This window comes from Brassica napus, chromosome A4 (genome assembly GCF_020379485.1).
Source record: "Brassica napus cultivar Da-Ae chromosome A4, Da-Ae, whole genome shotgun sequence".
Classification (NCBI taxonomy): domain Eukaryota; kingdom Viridiplantae; phylum Streptophyta; class Magnoliopsida; order Brassicales; family Brassicaceae; genus Brassica; species Brassica napus.
Genome location: NC_063437.1, coordinates 14,652,723 through 14,670,394, shown reverse-complemented (window position 1 = coordinate 14,670,394; position 17,672 = coordinate 14,652,723). Strand labels below are relative to the sequence as shown.

The following is a 17,672-nucleotide window of genomic DNA, read 5'->3' as shown; positions in this document are numbered from 1 at the left end:
TGTCCCAATAACAAACCTTTACTACTTTCATCAATAATAAGCCTTTCTTTAGTAAATTAAACACGACCACTTCAGCGAAACCACTATACACTGTTCCGTTTAGATTCTCTCGGGAAAATAGAGACTACTAGAGTGGGTTTTCTTTTGGAAACTTTAGAGAGCGAGAGAGAGAGAGTGAAAGTTCGAAGAGGAAGAAAATTCAAAAGATGAGGCCTAAGGTCGTTCTTTTTGGCGACTCCATCACTGAAGAATCATTTGGCGACGGTGGCTGGGGAGCTTCTCTCGCCGATCTTCTCCGGCGCAAGGTATATATATTTCTCTTTATAAATACACAGTTTTGTATGAATTACTCTATTATGTAAAAAACTATATACATCTTGTAACATCTAATTTACAGTGGAGAAATGAATATTCACAAAGTTTCAGTTGAAATCAATTAAAATTAACATTTTGTTTGATATATGTATTTGTTTTGAACTGGTCTTATAGATTGTTTTTTACCAGGTTTTCATAGATTTTTATTGGTTCTCGTTATGAAAAATAATTTTCAGGAAATTAAGCATCATATTGTACTAGTAAAAAAGTTTAACATATCTTAGTTTAAAAAAATAAACATGTTAATATATCTTCTTTTTTCTGTGAAATGGATTCATGTAATATCAAATCACATTTACGTCTTAACAATTTTTTCCCTATTGAGCATATATTAACTAATTTCGAATGACTTTTCTGATACTATATTAAAAAAATTTAGGCTGATATGGTGTTACGAGGATACAGTGGATATAACACGAGATGGGCATTAAAAGTGATGGAGAGAGTTTTTCCGGCAGCGGGAGACGGCGGAGCATATCCATCGGCAGTGACTGTATTTTTTGGAGCCAACGATGCGTGTCTGCCGGAGAGATGCTCGGGGTTTCAGCATGTGCCACTTCTCGAATATAAACAGAATCTTCGCTTAATTGTTTCGTTTCTCAAGGTGACATTTTTATTATATCCACTACGTATTCAATTGAATTATAATTGAACCAAAAAAATTCAACTGAATTCTACTTTTATTGTATAAACATAATCTCAGGCAATTGTTTTTGGATATATATTGTGAAAGAAATTAACATTGTCTGAAATCTTACACATCTTTACAGGCTTCCATAAATATTTTTGCAGTTCTGAATAAATGTTTTTGCAGTTTGCAGATATTTTTTTAGAAAAACTTGCAAACGTAAATACCAAACACAGAAAGGAAAATAAATTACTTAAGTATGTATTTTCTTACAAAAATTTAGTGTATCTTTATCCATGTGTATATTTAATTATTTTTAAAAGAGAGTGTATATTTAATTTATATATTTGATTACCATCTTAAAAAAACGTCAAAATTGTAGTTCTAGAATGTAATCATTTGTCTCCAAAAAAAAGAATGTAATCATTTGTGGTCAAAAGATGACATGGATTTATTTAGTTGCTTTTTAGTAAGTGGTGAATGGTGATCTTGATAACACTTTAGATTGAACAGAAAATGAATTTTTTTTTTTTTTTCAGAAAATGAAATTACATGTATAGTGGCTAATCTTTCTAATTATAAAGATCAACATGAGGTTATATATATGTTATCATAAAAAGATAAAATTTTCATAATATGCCTCTCAAGTACACGTTATAAATATTAATAGTACACGTTATAAATATTAATCTATTATGTTATATTTAATCGTTTGACTGGAAAGGCCACTGTTTTGATCATTTTTCTCTTTTGGGAAAGTATATGTAGCTTTAACAGCACCAATATATACTTGTTGATTCACTAAGTAAAATGCAAAATATACTTTATACATTTTTAATTAAAGAATGGAATTCGTATAATTATAAAGTTTACTTTTGCTTTTAATTTCAGAATCGTTGGCCACGAACGGTCATTATTCTCATAACTCCACCACCAATCGACGAAGAGGCTCGGCTCCGGTACGACATATATCTCTAACTTTCTCCACTTTCAACATTTTATCCCCTTTTGCTTCTTCTTTTTTCAAAATCTACCATAGATTTCCTAAATGCATAACCTCTCTTTATATAATTTTTGCCACTAAATTTTATAACTGAATAATCTTAAACATTGCTAGATATCCTTATATCGAAAACACGATAGGCTTGCCAGAAAGAACAAACGAAGCAGCAGGAACATACGCAAAAGCGTGTGTAGCCGTAGCTAATGAATGCCAAATTCCAGCCATCGATCTTTGGTCCAAGATGCAGCAAATTCCGAACTGGCAAACTGAATGTCTATGGTAACTACGTATTCCCATGCCATATGTTACAATTTTGGAAACAGCCAATGTATTTACTTAGTTGTTATTTTCTAAAATTTGTTTGTTCTTTCGGAATCCAGGGACGGTTTACATTTGAGTCGGGTCGGGAACAAAGTGGTGTTTGAAGAAGTTACAAATACGCTTAAAGGAGAAGGTATTGGAGCTGAGGACTTAGTTGTGGATCTTCCCCTCATTGAAGACGTTGACCCAAAGAAACCTCTCACAGCCTTTGATGAGTTATGATGCTTTTCATAATCATAATGTATCGTTAATCCTTCGATTGAATAATGCGCTATTGTTCACACACAAAATCTGCTCTAATTGAACTGAACTATATTTAAGTTTTGCTTAAGTTTGATATTGGGGGTCACATACGTAAACTATCATATCTAAATCTCTATAATAGTAGTAGTTTTCCAACTACACATTTATGCATGTCCAACGACTACGGTTCGATAGATAAATGTCGTCGTGAATATGAAAAATCACCGAAACTACAATATTTAGTTAAACCCTTGACCTATCAACAGTCAAGATCACAACGCAGTCGTTACAAGTTCTGGGCCAAAGACATCGCCAATATTGGGCCTAAAAGAAACCAAGCCCACGCCAGCTGCACATTCCTGTCGCCTTTCTCCAATGGCTCCCAAAACAGAGGATAAGAACAGAGCTGCGTCTGACTGCACGGTTAAATCAAAAGAGACGTCCAACGTCACGCTGGCAAACAGCTTTGCGGTACAAGATCCAGATTATGCAGTGTAGTGACGACACCTGTGCACGTTCATATGAGGAGCTAGGGTTTAGACTTTAGTATGAATAAGAAGCTTTAGCCATTGTAATACTTGAGCGAAAATGAAATAACAAAAGACATTTCTCGACTTCATCTTCCCAAGTTTATTTTGCTTTTTAAAAACGAGAGTGGATAATGTGAACAATGATAGCAAATACACATACAACTCAATAAAGAAAATTGTTTTAAAAAACTAAATAAAGAATTGATTTTTGGGCAGCATGATCAATTTTGTTAATCTATCTATGGCGAATGACGATAAAGACACTACAAGTCATATTTACTAAATCTTTTTTTTTTTTTTAACTGGCTTTCATATTGAAATAAAGAAAAAAAATACAGAGATTACAAAGAAGAAACAAAAGAAAAAAAAAATACAACTTGAAACTAAAAGGAAAACATGACAACACAATCCGAATATATTCAACCCGAGATGGGGATAACAGTGGCTCACAAGTAAGAAGCAAGTAAAATAGGTACGACATACAATGGCAGCTTTTAGATGGTTTGACTACACAGGCAAGTAGCGTTAGCAAACTCCGGGTCTTACATCCTATTCACCAACCAATTGCTGTTAATCCAAAGAGGAGCCGGAGCATCCTGACTTGCTTCCAAACAAGTACTACCACTGACAATTAAGCGCAGGGAAGGTGAGGAGCAACAAACCTGTACGCACGCAACACCAAACGCCGAAAGAACGGGATGAAAAGGAGGCAGCTAGATCAAAGAAACAACGGGACCTGCACTGAAAGGAAAAGAACCAAATCTGCCGCGGTAAATCAAAAGAACCACCACGGCACTGGGATGAGATAGCCCTAATCATGCCGCCACAGAGGTGAAAACCGAGCTCCATGACCACGAACCCGTGAACGCCTCCCATGATACTTCTCTTAGAACAAGAGGGAGTTTCCTTTCTTGGTAAAATGGAACAAATGAGACAGAACAAATGCCCAGGAAATTGAAGAACCAAGCCCCGCAAACCCTGAAACCCGGAATGATCAGAACCGGGATACGAGCTTTCCAAACACCATCGCCATGAACCGAAGAGGACGAAGACAGGAGAAGCTTGACCAGACAGCCGACGCCTGAGTACCAGACACCTCCACGCGCTTAAACCATCCTTTAAGCTACACGCGCCGCCGGGAGAAAACCCTTGGCACCGCCAAGAAACTTCAAAACCGTCGCGCGTCGAGTGAGCATAGCCCACAACGTCCTACTTGGGCATGAACGGGATTAGCTGTCGCCGAGACACCAAGGCAGAAAGCTAAAACTCCGGATCACCACCCCTCACCGACACAGACCAAAAGAACCAGATCTATGCAGATTGAGCCCACTCCAAGATCACGCGCCTCCAGAACCGGTAGGGAAATGTCTCACCAAACAGATCTGAAAATCGAGAGAATCAAAACCCTAGCCACCCTAAAACGCCGACTCCGCTCTTAGTTGCGGCTCCACGAACCTCGCCGTCCAACCAAGTTCACCGGTGAAGACAGATCCGGAGAAACGCCATGGTCGTATCCCAAATCCATCATCAGACAACAAACTCAGTGCTTCAGCATATCGGCAAGGGAGAGGAGACTAAGACACGTAGCAAAGGTAAAATAAGAGAGGGGGGAGGAGGAGCACCGACGCGGCGGCAAGCCGCACACGCCGGTGAAAGCAGATTATCAGTTTTGAGAGATGAGAGAAGCGAGAGGATTTAGGAGAGAGAAGCTAAAAAATTGATCGAGAGGTGGGTTCTTTAGGTGAATGCATAACTTGAATAAGCTAAAAGCATATTTACTAAATCTTTCGATTACGTGAATGCATAACTTGCATAAAATGCAAATATATATAAACAATAAAACCAATAAAGCTCACAACTTCACCTCATTTTTAACTAGTAAGAATGTAGGACTACCCAATCATGTTGTAAGAAATCATAATAACAATTGCTTTCAAAAAAGAAATCATAATAATAAGACATGGATAAGAGTAGTGAAATTAAAAAGATAAACTCATAAAAGACCATTGAACTCCATAGAGTAGATATCTAATCTCTGTTGAGCTGTAACTACGAAGCTCTAAAAATGCTAGTAACGCTCTTTCAAAAGTGAAATAAGGTTTCCAGTACCATCTAGCTAGCTTGCCTGCCAAATATTATTAATATGGTCAGACTCTAGAGCGTAGCTGTATATTCTCCTTCTCCATCTAGCTCTGCAAATTACAAAAGGCAACACTGAATAATAATAATTTATCATCTCACGAACGTATGCTATGAATATAATCTCTATAAAGAGACAACCCCCATAGTTGATTAGATGGAATAGAGTTTTCTTAACTGAATTCAACTAATCTCCTATCATTGGGAAATTTAAAAATTGCGGATGAGAATCTCTAAATTAATATATATTTTTGTCAGGAAGTAAAGTGGATTACAGTAAGGATTAACCAAGCCTAGACAAGATGATTAGAGCTTAAAAAATAATTAAATATCGTATTCACAATAATCACAGTTTAGGAGACATGCATTATACTGGTCCCGTTGATCATCACTAAATAAGTATACACTAATATAATTTAATTATATGCTTAGACATATATCCATAACTTGTGTAAATGTACGTGTCGATTAATGCGCGCATTTAATTTTATTACGGACACGTCGGACAGTTTGTCTACCACTACTACCAATAAGAAAAAAAACATCGAATTTAAAAATTCAAAATAATCGTAGCGGGATATAAAAACTCTTTCCAAGAAAAAGTCTACGGAATAAAGACACTCTTAACGAACGATCAGGATCGTATATCCTGGAACGTCTTTAAACAAAATCCCTTAAACGAACGGTTATGATTGTAAGAGCAGATTCACTTAAAAATAAATCTATATAGACTAACGAGCGGTCAAGATCATAGCTCAAGAAAAGTCAATAAGTAAAGTAAACGAATCGAACGGTTAACATTATAAGAGCAGGTTACTGTTATATGCACCGCATAGTAGAGGAATATAACCGTAGGGCGAAGGATCCATCCTGGATATATTCCACTGTTTACTGATCAATTTAACCCATTTTAGCTCAGAGCAGAAAGGGAAAAAGAAAGAGAATCTCAGAAACTAATCTCTCGTCTCGTCTTAGGGTTTCGCGTTCGTTTCATCGATACACTCAGAGGTATGATTTTAGGGTTTCGCAAATATTTCTTCTGTTTAAGACTTGTGTGGATTTTTTTAATCTGTAGGGTTTATGCTTTCTAGCTTCATAGCTTCGTAATGTGGCTTCTGTGTTTGTGCTTTTTTAGAAGTAAAGTGTTTTTTTTTCCGATAAAGCTTGAGTTTTTGTCTATCGTCGCATGCATTGTTCTTATGGGTTATTTTGTTCCCTGAAATCTTAAAAAGGTTGTTGCTTTACTGTGATCTCTGATTTTGTGAAAGTTTTACTGAGGTTTCCGTTTAAAAAATTAACCTTTCTGGGTTTTTACATGTTGAACAAAGCCGTAAATGTTCTTAGAAAGTGATTGTATTTTGCTAGTATGTGATGAAAGCTTGCATCTTTTTGTTTTTTTGTTGCGTCATCTTTTATAAAGTTCACCACTCTGTTTGTGTGTTTATTTACTAAAGTGAGTTTTTTTTGCTGATGTTTGCTTGAAATATGTCATCTTTTTGGGTTCTTTATTAAAATAAACATGTGAATGTTCTCAGCGTGACTGTGTTTAGCTAATATGTGATGAAAGCTGACTTCTTTGGGGGTTCTTACATGTTTATTTACACCTGCATGCTTTTTTCAAAATTTTTGTTGGGTGGTTTTTAGTTTTAGTCAAAGATTTTACTTCTCTGTGGGTTCTTGTGAATGAAAGTTGGAAACTTTGTTAGAACTAGAAGCTAAAATCTTAAAAAGGTTGTTACTTTACTCTGTGATCTCTGTTTTTGTGGGTTTCCTTTGCAAATGTGAAAACTTTACTGAGGTTTCCGTAAAAAAAATTCACCTTTCTTGGTTTTCTATGTTGAACTAATCTGTAAATGTTCTCAACGATGAAAACTGAGTTTTTTTTTGTTGTTGTTGTTGTTTGTGTGTGTAGAACATGGATGCTACTACCGGTAATGGAGCTGAGCTCGAGTCAGCAAATGGGAGTGGGGTTTCCGACGCGCTGCCTCCTCCTCCACCGGTCATACCGCCCAACGTGGAGCCTGTGAGGGTTCAAACCGAAGTTGCTGTGAAGAAGAACCTAAGAGTACCTATGGCTCGTCCAGGCTTTGGATCAAAGGGTCAAAAGATTCAGCTTTTGACTAATCACTTCGGAGTCAAAGTTGCAAATCTTCAGGGATTCTTCTACCACTACAGTGTATGTCTTCTTGCTACTGTCATGTTTATTCAATCTGTTTTGTTTTCAGTGATGTTAACCAATAGAATTATTTGTTGTCTTGAACAGGTGGCGCTCTTCTATGATGATGGGCGTCCTGTTGAGCAGAAAGGGGTTGGAAGGAAAGTTCTTGACAAGGTTCATGAGACGTACCACTCGGATCTTGATGGCAAGCAGTTCGCCTACGATGGAGAGAAGACGCTGTTCACTTTTGGAGCTTTGCCCAGCAACAAAATGGATTTCTCCGTGGTCCTTGAGGAAGTTTCTTCCGCCAGGTAAAAAAGATATCATCACATTGTTCCTTCACTTGAGTGCTTGAGTTATGATTCTTACTGACAATGTTTTATGAGCAGGACTAATGGAAACGCAAGCCCCAATGGGAATGAAGAGCCAAGTGACGGTGATAGAAAAAGACTTCGTCGGCCTAACCGTTCCAAGAGCTTCAGAGTCGAGATCAGTTACGCAGCAAAAATTCCTCTCCAAGCTCTTGCTAACGCTATGCGTGGGCAAGAATCCGAGAATTCACAGGAGGCAATAAGGGTGTTGGACATCATCCTTCGACAGCATGCTGCTAGACAGTAAGTGTATATGTTTCATTTTCATGATCCTAATATCTTTTGTGTTGTCTCTCTAATTAATTTCTGGGAAAACTGCAGAGGTTGCCTGCTTGTGAGACAGTCCTTCTTCCACAATGACCCGAGCAACTGTGAACCTGTTGGTGGTAACATCTTGGGATGTAGAGGGTTCCATTCGAGTTTCCGGACAACACAAGGTGGAATGTCACTCAACATGGGTAAGTAGTTTCACCTGTTCGTCGTGTTTCCTTTCTGTTGCAGCAACAGTATAGTGTCTGATGTCTTTTGTTTGTTCTTATGCCAGATGTTACAACCACTATGATAATCAAGCCTGGTCCGCTTGTTGACTTTGTCATTGCTAACCAAGGTGCAAAGGATCCCTTTACGGTTGACTGGTCTAAGGTAATCTACTAAACGTGGCTATGTCATTTTCTTAGCAGGTTCCTTGCTTTTTTTTTTTTTTAGCTCAACACGTTTTGACTTGATGTTTTAAATAGGCTAAAAGAACACTTAAGAATCTGAGGATTAAAGTCAGCCCCTCAAACCAGGAGTACAGGATCACTGGCATGAGTGACAAGCCTTGCAGGGAACAAACGTAAGATGCCATTCTCTCAAAATCACTTTGTATTTGCTTATGTCTTACTTTGCTGACATTGTGTGATCCCTTTCAAAGTTAGAAAGGTCTCTCTGATGTTTGCTTGTTACCGTTGTGTAGGTTTGAGTATAGACCAAGGAACGCACCCAAGAATGAGAATGGAGAGTCTGAAACCGTTGAAATAACGGTGTATGACTACTTCCTCAGAGAACGGAACCTAGAGTTGCAGTACTCTGCGGATTTGCCTTGCGTCAATGTTGGGAGGCCAAAGCGACCCACCTATATCCCCCTTGAGGTTTCCCTCTTTTTTTTTTCTCATAGTATTCACTTGTTTTATGTTCTCGAAGTCCATCCTAAAATGTTTGTTATTTTGTGGAACTTTTTGCAGCACTGCACATTGATTCCCCTTCAGAGGTACACAAAGGCTCTGAACACTTTCCAAAGATCTGCCCTGGTTGAGAAATCTAGACAGAAGCCGCAAGAGAGGATGAATGTTCTGTCAAAGGTACAGTGTCTTTACTCTCTCATAGTTGTTATGTTTTATCAGTCAAGAGGATTGGAATTTTTATATTTATATTTGGTTTAATGTTTTCAGGCGCTGAAAGTGAGCAACTATGACGCTGAACCTCTCCTGCGTTCATGTGGGATTTCTATCAGCTCCAACTTTACTCAGGTGGAGGGTCGTGTTCTGCCAGCTCCCAAGGTATGGTACAGTTACTTAGTTTTGACTTGAATAATTGTCTTTAATGTCCTCTTTGTTTTCTTTTCAGCTGAAAATGGGACGTGGAGATGAACTGTTTCCGAGAAATGGTCGCTGGAATTTCAACAACAAGGTGCTGTGTCTTGTCTGTCTCTCTTTGTATTTACTTTTTCATGTAAGAAAGATGTTCTGATTCCCTCTTTTTTGTTGTTGCAGCAATTTGTGGAGCCAACCAAGATTGATAAATGGGCTGTAGCAAATTTCTCTGCTCGCTGTAACGTGCGTCAACTGGTTGATGATCTAATCCGAATTGGTGGAATGAAAGGAATTGTAAGCATGATTCTTTTTTCTTCATGTTTCTTGGAAACTTGTTTTGTAATCATCATCATCACCATTTGTATTAAACTGCTTTCTGTCACAGGAAATTGCTGCCCCATTTGATGTGTTTGAGGAGGGTCATCAGTTTCGCCGTGCTCCTCCTATGATTCGTGTAGAGAAGATGTTTGAAGAGATCCAGTCTAAGCTCCCTGGTGCTCCTCAGTTCCTTCTGTGTCTCCTCCCCGAAAGGAAGAACTGCGACATCTACGGTTAGATATTATCTCTCAACTCAAGTTCTTTAGGTTGTTAAATGTTCCTTTTGATTAAAATTTGAATTTGCTACTCCTCAGGGCCATGGAAGAAGAAAAACTTAACTGAATACGGCATCGTTACACAATGCATGGCTCCGGTGAGGCAGCCTAATGATCAGTATCTTACCAACTGTCTTCTGAAGATCAATGCAAAGGTGATCTCTGTCTTTCTTTTTTTCCTTTGTACCAATCGTTCATTTTGCTTCTTGTATACAATCTCTGATGCATATACTCTACAGCTTGGTGGCCTCAACTCCATGTTGAGTGTGGAGCGTACTCCAGCCTTTACCGTCATTTCCAAGGTTCCAACCATCATCCTTGGGATGGATGTTTCACATGGATCTCCTGGACAGTCTGATGTTCCCTCCATTGCTGCGGTAATACATTTTACTCTTTACTATATATATTGTTTGCTTTTGCATAAACCTTTTGATTTGTGCTCTTTCTTTGATGCTGATGTCTTGTGTATGGTTTTTACATAGGTGGTGAGTTCAAGGCAGTGGCCTCTAGTCTCGAAATACAGAGCATCTGTACGCACACAGCCTTCAAAGGCTGAGATGATTGAGTCACTCGTCAAGAAAAATGGAACTGAAGATGATGGCATAATCAAGTACTTATACACCAACTCTCTCTGTGCCTTGTTCTTGCTCTTCCTTTTGTTTAAGTACTTAATGTAATTTCATTTTGTTGATTTGCAGGGAGTTGCTGGTAGATTTCTACACCAGCTCGGGTAAGAGAAAGCCAGAGCATATCATAATCTTCAGGTAATTTACTTTGTTACATCAGAACTTGTATCTTTATATTCTTCCGTTCCGTATGTTTCTCATATGTGATTGTTTAAATGTCTCAATACTTCTAGGGATGGTGTTAGTGAATCTCAGTTCAACCAGGTTCTGAACATTGAGCTCGATCAGATCATTGAGGTAACTGAATCATACAGAAACAGTTTCGTATTGTTTTTCAACTGTTAGGAATTTGATTGCTTCTGTCTTTTTCCCAGGCCTGCAAGCTTCTAGATGAGAACTGGAACCCAAAGTTCCTCTTGTTGGTGGCTCAGAAGAATCACCACACCAAGTTTTTCCAGCCAAACTCTCCTGACAACGTTCCCCCAGGTGATTTTGATTATAACCTTTTTTTTTAAAACACGTACATAACATGCATGATCTCATGTTGTGTTTGTTTCTGTAGGGACTATCATCGACAACAAAATCTGCCACCCAAAGAACAACGACTTCTATCTCTGTGCCCACGCTGGGATGATTGTAAGTATTATCTCAACTCTTAGAAAGCTACGTTTGTTGTTGATTGCCACTATTGTTTTGTTTCTTACGACACTTGTGTGTATTTGAATTAGGGAACAACACGTCCTACGCATTACCACGTCCTGTATGATGAGATTCATTTCTCACCTGATGAGCTTCAAGAGCTCGTCCACTCGCTCTCTTACGTGTATGTAGTAGTTTCAACCTTTTTCTAACTCTTATGGCTTCTATTGTGTTTTGATTACATTTTGAACAGATTTGTTTCGTTGTTCGCCATTTTACAGGTACCAAAGAAGCACAACCGCCATCTCTGTTGGTAATTTAAACCCATATTATTTTCTGTGTTTGACATTTGAAAGTCTCTGGTTGTCTGTTTAATAACCGAGACATTTGTGGTTCTTATGCAGTTGCACCGATCTGCTATGCGCACTTGGCAGCTGCTCAGCTAGGAACGTTCATGAAGTTTGAAGATCAGTCTGAGACGTCCTCGAGCCATGGTGGCGTGACAGCTCCAGGACCAGTCTCTGTTGCGCAGCTCCCTAAACTCAAAGACAACGTCGCCAACTCCATGTTCTTCTGTTAGGTGTAGAAGAAGCATCTCTCTAAACTCTAATGTGCAGCAGCAGTCTGTTTTTCCCCAACTTTGGCTCTTTAAGTACTCTAGTAATCGGCTTTTATCGGTTTCTTTTGAAGTGGTTAAGGCAACTAAACAATAGATATGGTATGTATTTTGTGACTTCATTCGCCAGTCTTGTTGCCTGTAGGGGGCTTGGAATATATTTGGCCCGTTGACTCTTAAGTGGTTTTTAATCTGGGATGATTTATTTTGTGCATCTCTAAGCTTTAATTTAGAGACGCACAGTGAATATAACCACCGAGACAAATATTAAAGGAAAACTGATATTTTAAGGAAAACTGATATTTTTAAAAAATATATTTGAATTTAAGAACTCTTATTATGTTGACAAAAAAAAATCCTAATTTTTACCAAGGTTTATTCTTATAGTACACATTTAGAAAAATATATTTAGATTTATTTAATATCATTTCGAGGACTTTCGATGGTCGTTACGAATGTTCAACCAAAGCGACATGATATTTGAAACCACCCTGATATTGTTAAAAACTAAACATATAATTCATTCAATGATATATTTAGAATTTTTTTATTGGGTTGAGAGGTTCAAATCTCTTATTTCTCTACACACGAAGCAAATGAAGAGCGGGGGATTGAAATCCGGGCGATCAGAGAATACGGCAATGACTTTTACGGCGACGTCTCTCTTCTTTGCGTTCAGTACTGCTGCTAGGTTTCCCCGCCATACTCTTACGTCTTCTCCTACACACATTTTAAAGAAGAGTAATTAGGAACCAATTAAGATTCGACAATAATTAGTGAAAAAGAAGACAATAAAGGTTAGGTACAATTACAACTAAATGTTCGAAAATTTATCATTTCATCTATCTGGCTTTCGCTGCTTACCATTCGTATTATTGATTTTATTCCCATAAACATATCTAGCTTTCCTTTAAAAGAATAGTTTTAAAACTCTTTTTGTTCTTCTGTGACAAAAAAAAAAAAAAAAACTCTTTTTGTTCCAACTCACAAAGTAAGTGGATGCCTACTTTGCTTTTACCTACTTTTACCCTTTTCGTATTCTTTTTTTTTTTGGTAACACTCCCTTTTCGAATTTCTTGAATATTATTTCATTGGTTGTAATTGTTTTTCGCCAACGTCATTATTGGTTGTATTAATTAAAAAATGTTTGTTTCGAAATTGGTTTTCTATAACCATTTATCGATTAAATTACTTTTGCATCTATGTGAAGCGTATGATAAGAAAAACACGGATATGAATTTGAGTTAATGCCATCCTTAAAACAACTTAAATCATGTTCTAATTCTAAAACAAAGAAACTGTATGATTTAAATTCAAACTACCTTCAAGTTTAAAATTAACTAGATCTCGATCCGCGCAACTGCGCGGGTTTTTATTTTTATTTATTTTTATATAAATATTTTGTTTTTAATTTTACATTAGTATATATTAATATAAGTTTATTGTATATTTTTAAAATATAATAATTTTATCGTATATTTTTTTATTGAATTGGTTGTTTTCAGATCACGTTTTTTTGTTAGAAAAAGATTGATAATTATTTAATTTCTATAATGTAGTAGACATATTATTTAGTTCCTATAATCTAGAAAGTGAGTTATTTAAATCTATAATAATGATAATATTAGAAATTAATTTCATTTTTTAAAAATCACACATGAGTCATAGTTGTGACTTTTCTTTTAATAGTATAGATATTTCGTGAAAGTAAACTTTTTGTTCTTTAGACGTTTTCTAAAAATATAACAGAGTCAAGAAATAGTTTACTTTATAAACATAAAATTCTTGGGAAAATGATAAAAGACGAATAAGCAACGAATGTATGATGATGAACAGTCAAATATATGAAAATAAAAACAAAACCAGCCTTCTTCAAATTCAATAAAAAAAAAGCAGCATAAAGACTTGTTCTTTAGATGATCAAATAAGAATAAAGAAAAGAGAGATTGAGTAAAAATGTTTATCCTCACTTTGCCATCATAACTTTGACAAACTCTTCATAATTGATCTGACCATCTCCATCAACGTCAGCTTCTCTGATCATCTCATCCACCTCTTCATCAGTCAACTTCTCCCCCAAATTGGTCATCACGTGCCTCAGCTCCGCAGCGGAGATGAAACCGTTCTGGTCCTTGTCGAAAACCCTGAACGCCTCCTTGAGCTCTTCCTCCGAGTCCGTGTCCTTCATCTTACGAGCCATCAGGTTGAGAAACTCGGGGAAGTCTATGGTTCCGTTCCCGTCGGCGTCCACTTCGTTGATCATGTCTTGAAGCTCTGCTTCTGTCGGGTTCTGTCCGAGTGACCTCATCACTGTGCCTAACTCTTTTGTTGTGATGCAACCTGTAATAATAAATCGAGATATAGAGATCCAATTTGCGACCAATGAGGAATTAAATAACTATGACAGATTCTTAATCACAATGAGAAGGAGAAGGAGAAAGATCTGACCATCTCCGTCCTTGTCGAAGAGGCTGAAAGCTTCTTTAAACTCGGAGATCTGATCATCGGTGAGCTGATCGGCCATTTCTTTGTGTGTGTGTGAGAGAGAGATTAAAGTTGGTTGGGTGTGTAAATGAGAGAAGACGAATTGTGAGATTATAAAGAAGAAGAAAAGTGAAGAAAGCCCATTAGGCAACTAACAATAGTTTAAGCATCCGATTCTCTCCTTTTTCTCCAGCGGGCCTTTCTTTATTACTTAACGATGGAATTGATGTAAGAATTCGTTTTTATATTAAAAAGAAAAGGACCAAACATACGATGTATGAGTGTATGACCAACCCATACATGTTTTTTTGCCGACAGTTTTTTTTCTCAAACTTTAAAAATTTATTTTATCAGCCATAAAAATTGGAATCAAATGACATAATGCTCTACTAAAAGATAAACAAGAGACAAATATCTCTTTGAAAATAAAAAAGATAAAAGGATGGAAGATTTTTTTATAATTTGTTCATCTTATACTTTAATCCATCCATCAAATGTTAACCAAAACACACCATTTTAAACGCATTGGACTGATAAAAATACATTTGCATTCAATTGAATATATCTTTCCAAATAAGAGAGAACAAGAAAAAAATGTTGCCCATACTTCTTGGCTACTCCCTAAATTGTCACCACAGAAAAAAAACAGTTAGTTCATCTCCAATTCAAATCAGCCTAATCAGAGTTCAAGTGAAAAAAGCTATTTAGTTTTAAATTGAGAGATTTTCATCTGACTTGGTTTGAACTTTGAACATATGTTCATTGTGCAAGTTTAAGAGCCTTTTTGACATCGGAATTGCTACTATCCCAAATCCGTCATTGGTAAGTTGGAGCTTGATGCTGGCATGGGATGAGACATTGAGAAAAAGTGGGAAATTTGCTCTCTCGCCCTGATTAATCGAACCAGACATAGAAATTGAGTATTGTTGTGTATTTTTCTTTATATCGGATCTACAGCTGTTAAGTAATGGATTTTAAGTCCAGTAAAAATAATTTTAGGTCATACAGATTTTATTCGAATTTTTTTATTGTTCAAAATTTTATGCCTTTTGGATAGATGATATAAAATTTATAAATCGTCGATGTAACATTAGGTTAAAAGTGAAGATATTGGATTCTTTAATTTTTTTATTTATTTATTCTAATTTCTTATTTTTAGTTTTACTTTTTTTAAATGATTATTTTATTATAGAAATGTTATTAAAAACTAAAACAGTATTGGTATCATATATAATAGTGGTGTGTGTAAAATTTCTATAATAAAACCTGAAAAAAGCAGCTAAATGGGTAAAACTAAAAACAAAAAAGCCCGATAAGAACAGAATCGAGGACCCATCGGCCAGAGACAAAGGTGTTCTTCTGGCTTGACAACAAAGAAATCCTCCCCCCCCCCCCCCATTCTCCTTCGCTCAAATCAAAAGATGAGTAGCATTGGCACTGGATACGATCTCTCAGTAACGACCTTCTCCCCCGATGGCCGTGTTTTCCAGATCGAGTACGCCGCCAAAGCCGTCGACAACAGTGGGTTAGTACTACTCTTTCCCCTTTTTAGCTTTGGAAATCGAAATTAGGGCTTTAAAAATCTCGTATTTTCTGTTTCTTTCGCAGAACTGTTGTTGGAATCAAGTGCAAGGACGGGATCGTAATGGTTTGATTCTCCTCCTCAGATTAGTTTAATACCCCTTTAGGTTTATGTAGAATTGACAAAGGTTTTATCTTTTTCTTAGGGTGTGGAGAAACTTATTGCTTCGAAGATGATGCTACCAGGATCTAACCGCAGAATCCATTCTGTTCATCGTCATGCTGGCATGGTATATACTTTTCAGTCATATATATATTCTTTTCATTATCTTGAGGAGATCCTGTTATGTTGTTTATAGGCCGTTGCTGGGCTTGCAGCTGACGGCAGGCAAATTGTTGCAAGGGCCAAATCCGAAGCCAGAAGTTATGAGAGGTTCTTCTTCTTATTATTGGAAAGTGTTCATCTTTTTTAGCTTCTGCTGCTAATATTTACTTGTTAAATGTAGAAAAATCTGAATTTTATGGACACTAATCGTTTACTGATTGTGTGATGATGTGTTTTAGTGTTTATGGGGACGCTGTACCAGTGAAGGAACTTTCAGAGCGTGTTGCAAGCTACGTGCATTTGTGTACCCTTTATTGGTGGCTCAGGCCTTTTGGATGTGGGGTTATCCTTGGGGGTTATGATAAAGATGGACCTCAGCTGTACATGATTGAGCCATCGGGGATATCATACGTAAGTCTTCTTTCTTTCTTTCTATGTCCCCTTTTGAACTGAGAGATATCTGATGTCGACTTCAAGCTTTTTTTTTAAATTTTATGGATTCTTTATCCTGCAGAGATATTTTGGTGCTGCCATTGGCAAAGGGAAACAAGCTGCTAAAACGTAAGCTACTTGTGTGAACTTTAATTGGTTGTTTTGTTATGGATTGACCAATTTTGCTTGCTTGTCTGAAGCATATTCTAACTAACTTCGTAGTCAACCTGATTCTGATTCTGATTCACGAAGGATCAGTTTAGCTTTTATGGTTAAAGGGATTGAGTTTATAACACATGTTTCTGGATTGTATAGAGTTTGGCTGTTTTTGATCTGTGGAAGGCGTTATTTATTATGCATACAAGTGTTCTGATGGATCAAGGTTTTCTTGCAGGGAAATTGAGAAACTGAAATTATCTGAGATGACATGCAAGGAAGGCGTTATTGAAGTTGCGAAAATGTGAGCAGTGCTTGCTTCTTTTATATGCTTGATGATTTGTATACAACCATTTGCTTCTGAATCCTCGGTGGTTGCAAGGTCTAATGTGAGTTTTCATGTGCAGCATTTACAAGCTACATGACGAAGCCAAAGACAAGGCATTTGAATTGGAGATGAGCTGGATATGTGAGGAGTCAAAACGAGAGCATCAGAAGGTAGTTCTTATATATATAAGTGCTGCTTATTGATGATTTCAAAAAGAAGTTAATCTGAAAATTTGGTCTCATCGTAGGTCCCTGATGATCTTCTGGAGGAAGCAAAGACGGCAGCTAAAACTGCACTCGAGGAGATGGATGCTGACTAAACTGAGAAAATGGGTTAAATTTAGTTTTTTTTTATTGCATCGTTTGGTGGTGTTCTGTTGTAAGACTTTGAATTTTTGTCTCTAGGGGCAATTGTTGCAGTTTCTCATGAACTTTTGGGACTTTCGTCACTATTGATATCGACAGTTTCTTCTACGACTTCTTATAACTCTCGAGGGATTGTTGCTGCAAGTTCCTTATGAACGTTTTATGGGATAGGCTCGGAGGTTTACATCGATGGAAACAAATGTATGTTTCATAGTTTCAGTTTAGAGAGAATGAACAGTTTCAATACA

The 17,672-nt window shown here is 37.0% G+C and overlaps 4 protein-coding genes across 4 annotated transcripts; 3 read left to right on the top strand and 1 right to left on the bottom strand.

Annotated features, from left to right (window-relative positions):
• Positions 1-73: 73 nt before the first annotated feature.
• Positions 74-3,814, top strand: LOC106449976 (GDSL esterase/lipase At5g45920). Its single transcript, XM_013891632.3, has 5 exons — positions 74-305; positions 755-979; positions 1,895-1,962; positions 2,121-2,285; positions 2,387-3,814. Exons 1-5 carry the CDS (start codon positions 207-209, stop codon positions 2,547-2,549), a joined length of 720 nt encoding a protein of 239 aa, XP_013747086.1. The 5' UTR covers positions 74-206; the 3' UTR covers positions 2,550-3,814.
• Positions 3,815-6,061: 2,247 nt separating this feature from the next.
• On the top strand, positions 6,062-12,027 carry LOC106446773 (protein argonaute 4). The gene is made up of 23 exons (XM_013888562.3): positions 6,062-6,247; positions 7,152-7,415; positions 7,503-7,708; positions 7,787-8,011; positions 8,090-8,226; positions 8,313-8,410; positions 8,506-8,603; positions 8,724-8,898; positions 8,992-9,108; positions 9,199-9,306; positions 9,374-9,436; positions 9,520-9,633; positions 9,725-9,890; positions 9,972-10,087; positions 10,172-10,309; positions 10,415-10,542; positions 10,631-10,696; positions 10,792-10,855; positions 10,933-11,044; positions 11,121-11,194; positions 11,287-11,381; positions 11,479-11,510; positions 11,602-12,027. Exons 2-23 carry the CDS (start codon positions 7,155-7,157, stop codon positions 11,775-11,777), a joined length of 2,769 nt encoding a protein of 922 aa, XP_013744016.2. The 5' UTR covers positions 6,062-6,247; positions 7,152-7,154; the 3' UTR covers positions 11,778-12,027.
• Positions 12,028-12,206: 179 nt separating this feature from the next.
• Positions 12,207-14,522, bottom strand: LOC106446774 (calmodulin-7). The gene is made up of 3 exons (XM_013888563.3): positions 14,262-14,522; positions 13,784-14,153; positions 12,207-12,533 (listed from the first exon to the last, which is right to left on the bottom strand). Exons 1-3 carry the CDS (start codon positions 14,335-14,337, stop codon positions 12,440-12,442), a joined length of 540 nt encoding a protein of 179 aa, XP_013744017.2. The 5' UTR covers positions 14,338-14,522; the 3' UTR covers positions 12,207-12,439.
• A 1,038-nt stretch (positions 14,523-15,560) lies between these two features.
• Positions 15,561-17,538, top strand: LOC106448672 (proteasome subunit alpha type-3). The gene is made up of 9 exons (XM_048777779.1): positions 15,561-15,822; positions 15,906-15,945; positions 16,025-16,108; positions 16,178-16,251; positions 16,383-16,554; positions 16,658-16,704; positions 16,970-17,035; positions 17,139-17,229; positions 17,307-17,538. The coding sequence occupies exons 1-9, from the start codon at positions 15,719-15,721 to the stop codon at positions 17,376-17,378; spliced, it is 750 nt and encodes a 249-aa protein (XP_048633736.1). The 5' UTR covers positions 15,561-15,718; the 3' UTR covers positions 17,379-17,538.
• Positions 17,539-17,672: the final 134 nt, after the last annotated feature.

Bases quoted from the DNA above. Each gene is read 5' to 3' on its own strand.
- LOC106448672 (XM_048777779.1), top strand. From the start codon at position 15,719: ATGAGTAGCATTGGCACTGGATACGATCTCTCAGTAACGACCTTCTCC. The intron at 16,252-16,382 runs GTTCTTCTTCTT...GATGTGTTTTAG, and splicing joins GAAGCCAGAAGTTATGAGAG to TGTTTATGGGGACGCTGTAC. The intron at 16,555-16,657 runs GTAAGTCTTCTT...TTTATCCTGCAG, and splicing joins AGCCATCGGGGATATCATAC to AGATATTTTGGTGCTGCCAT.
- LOC106446774 (XM_013888563.3), bottom strand. From the start codon at position 14,337: ATGGCCGATCAGCTCACCGATGATCAGATCTCCGAGTTTAAAGAAGCT. The intron at 14,154-14,261 runs GTCAGATCTTTC...TTATTATTACAG, and splicing joins CTTCGACAAGGACGGAGATG to GTTGCATCACAACAAAAGAG. The intron at 12,534-13,783 runs GTGAGGATAAAC...AAATGTGTGTAG, and splicing joins GTCAAAGTTATGATGGCAAA to GAGAAGACGTAAGAGTATGG.
- LOC106449976 (XM_013891632.3), top strand. From the start codon at position 207: ATGAGGCCTAAGGTCGTTCTTTTTGGCGACTCCATCACTGAAGAATCA. The intron at 980-1,894 runs GTGACATTTTTA...TTTTAATTTCAG, and splicing joins TAATTGTTTCGTTTCTCAAG to AATCGTTGGCCACGAACGGT. The intron at 1,963-2,120 runs GTACGACATATA...AAACATTGCTAG, and splicing joins GACGAAGAGGCTCGGCTCCG to ATATCCTTATATCGAAAACA.
- LOC106446773 (XM_013888562.3), top strand. From the start codon at position 7,155: ATGGATGCTACTACCGGTAATGGAGCTGAGCTCGAGTCAGCAAATGGG. The intron at 11,382-11,478 runs GTATGTAGTAGT...GCCATTTTACAG, and splicing joins GTCCACTCGCTCTCTTACGT to GTACCAAAGAAGCACAACCG. The intron at 11,511-11,601 runs GTAATTTAAACC...GTTCTTATGCAG, and splicing joins CACAACCGCCATCTCTGTTG to TTGCACCGATCTGCTATGCG.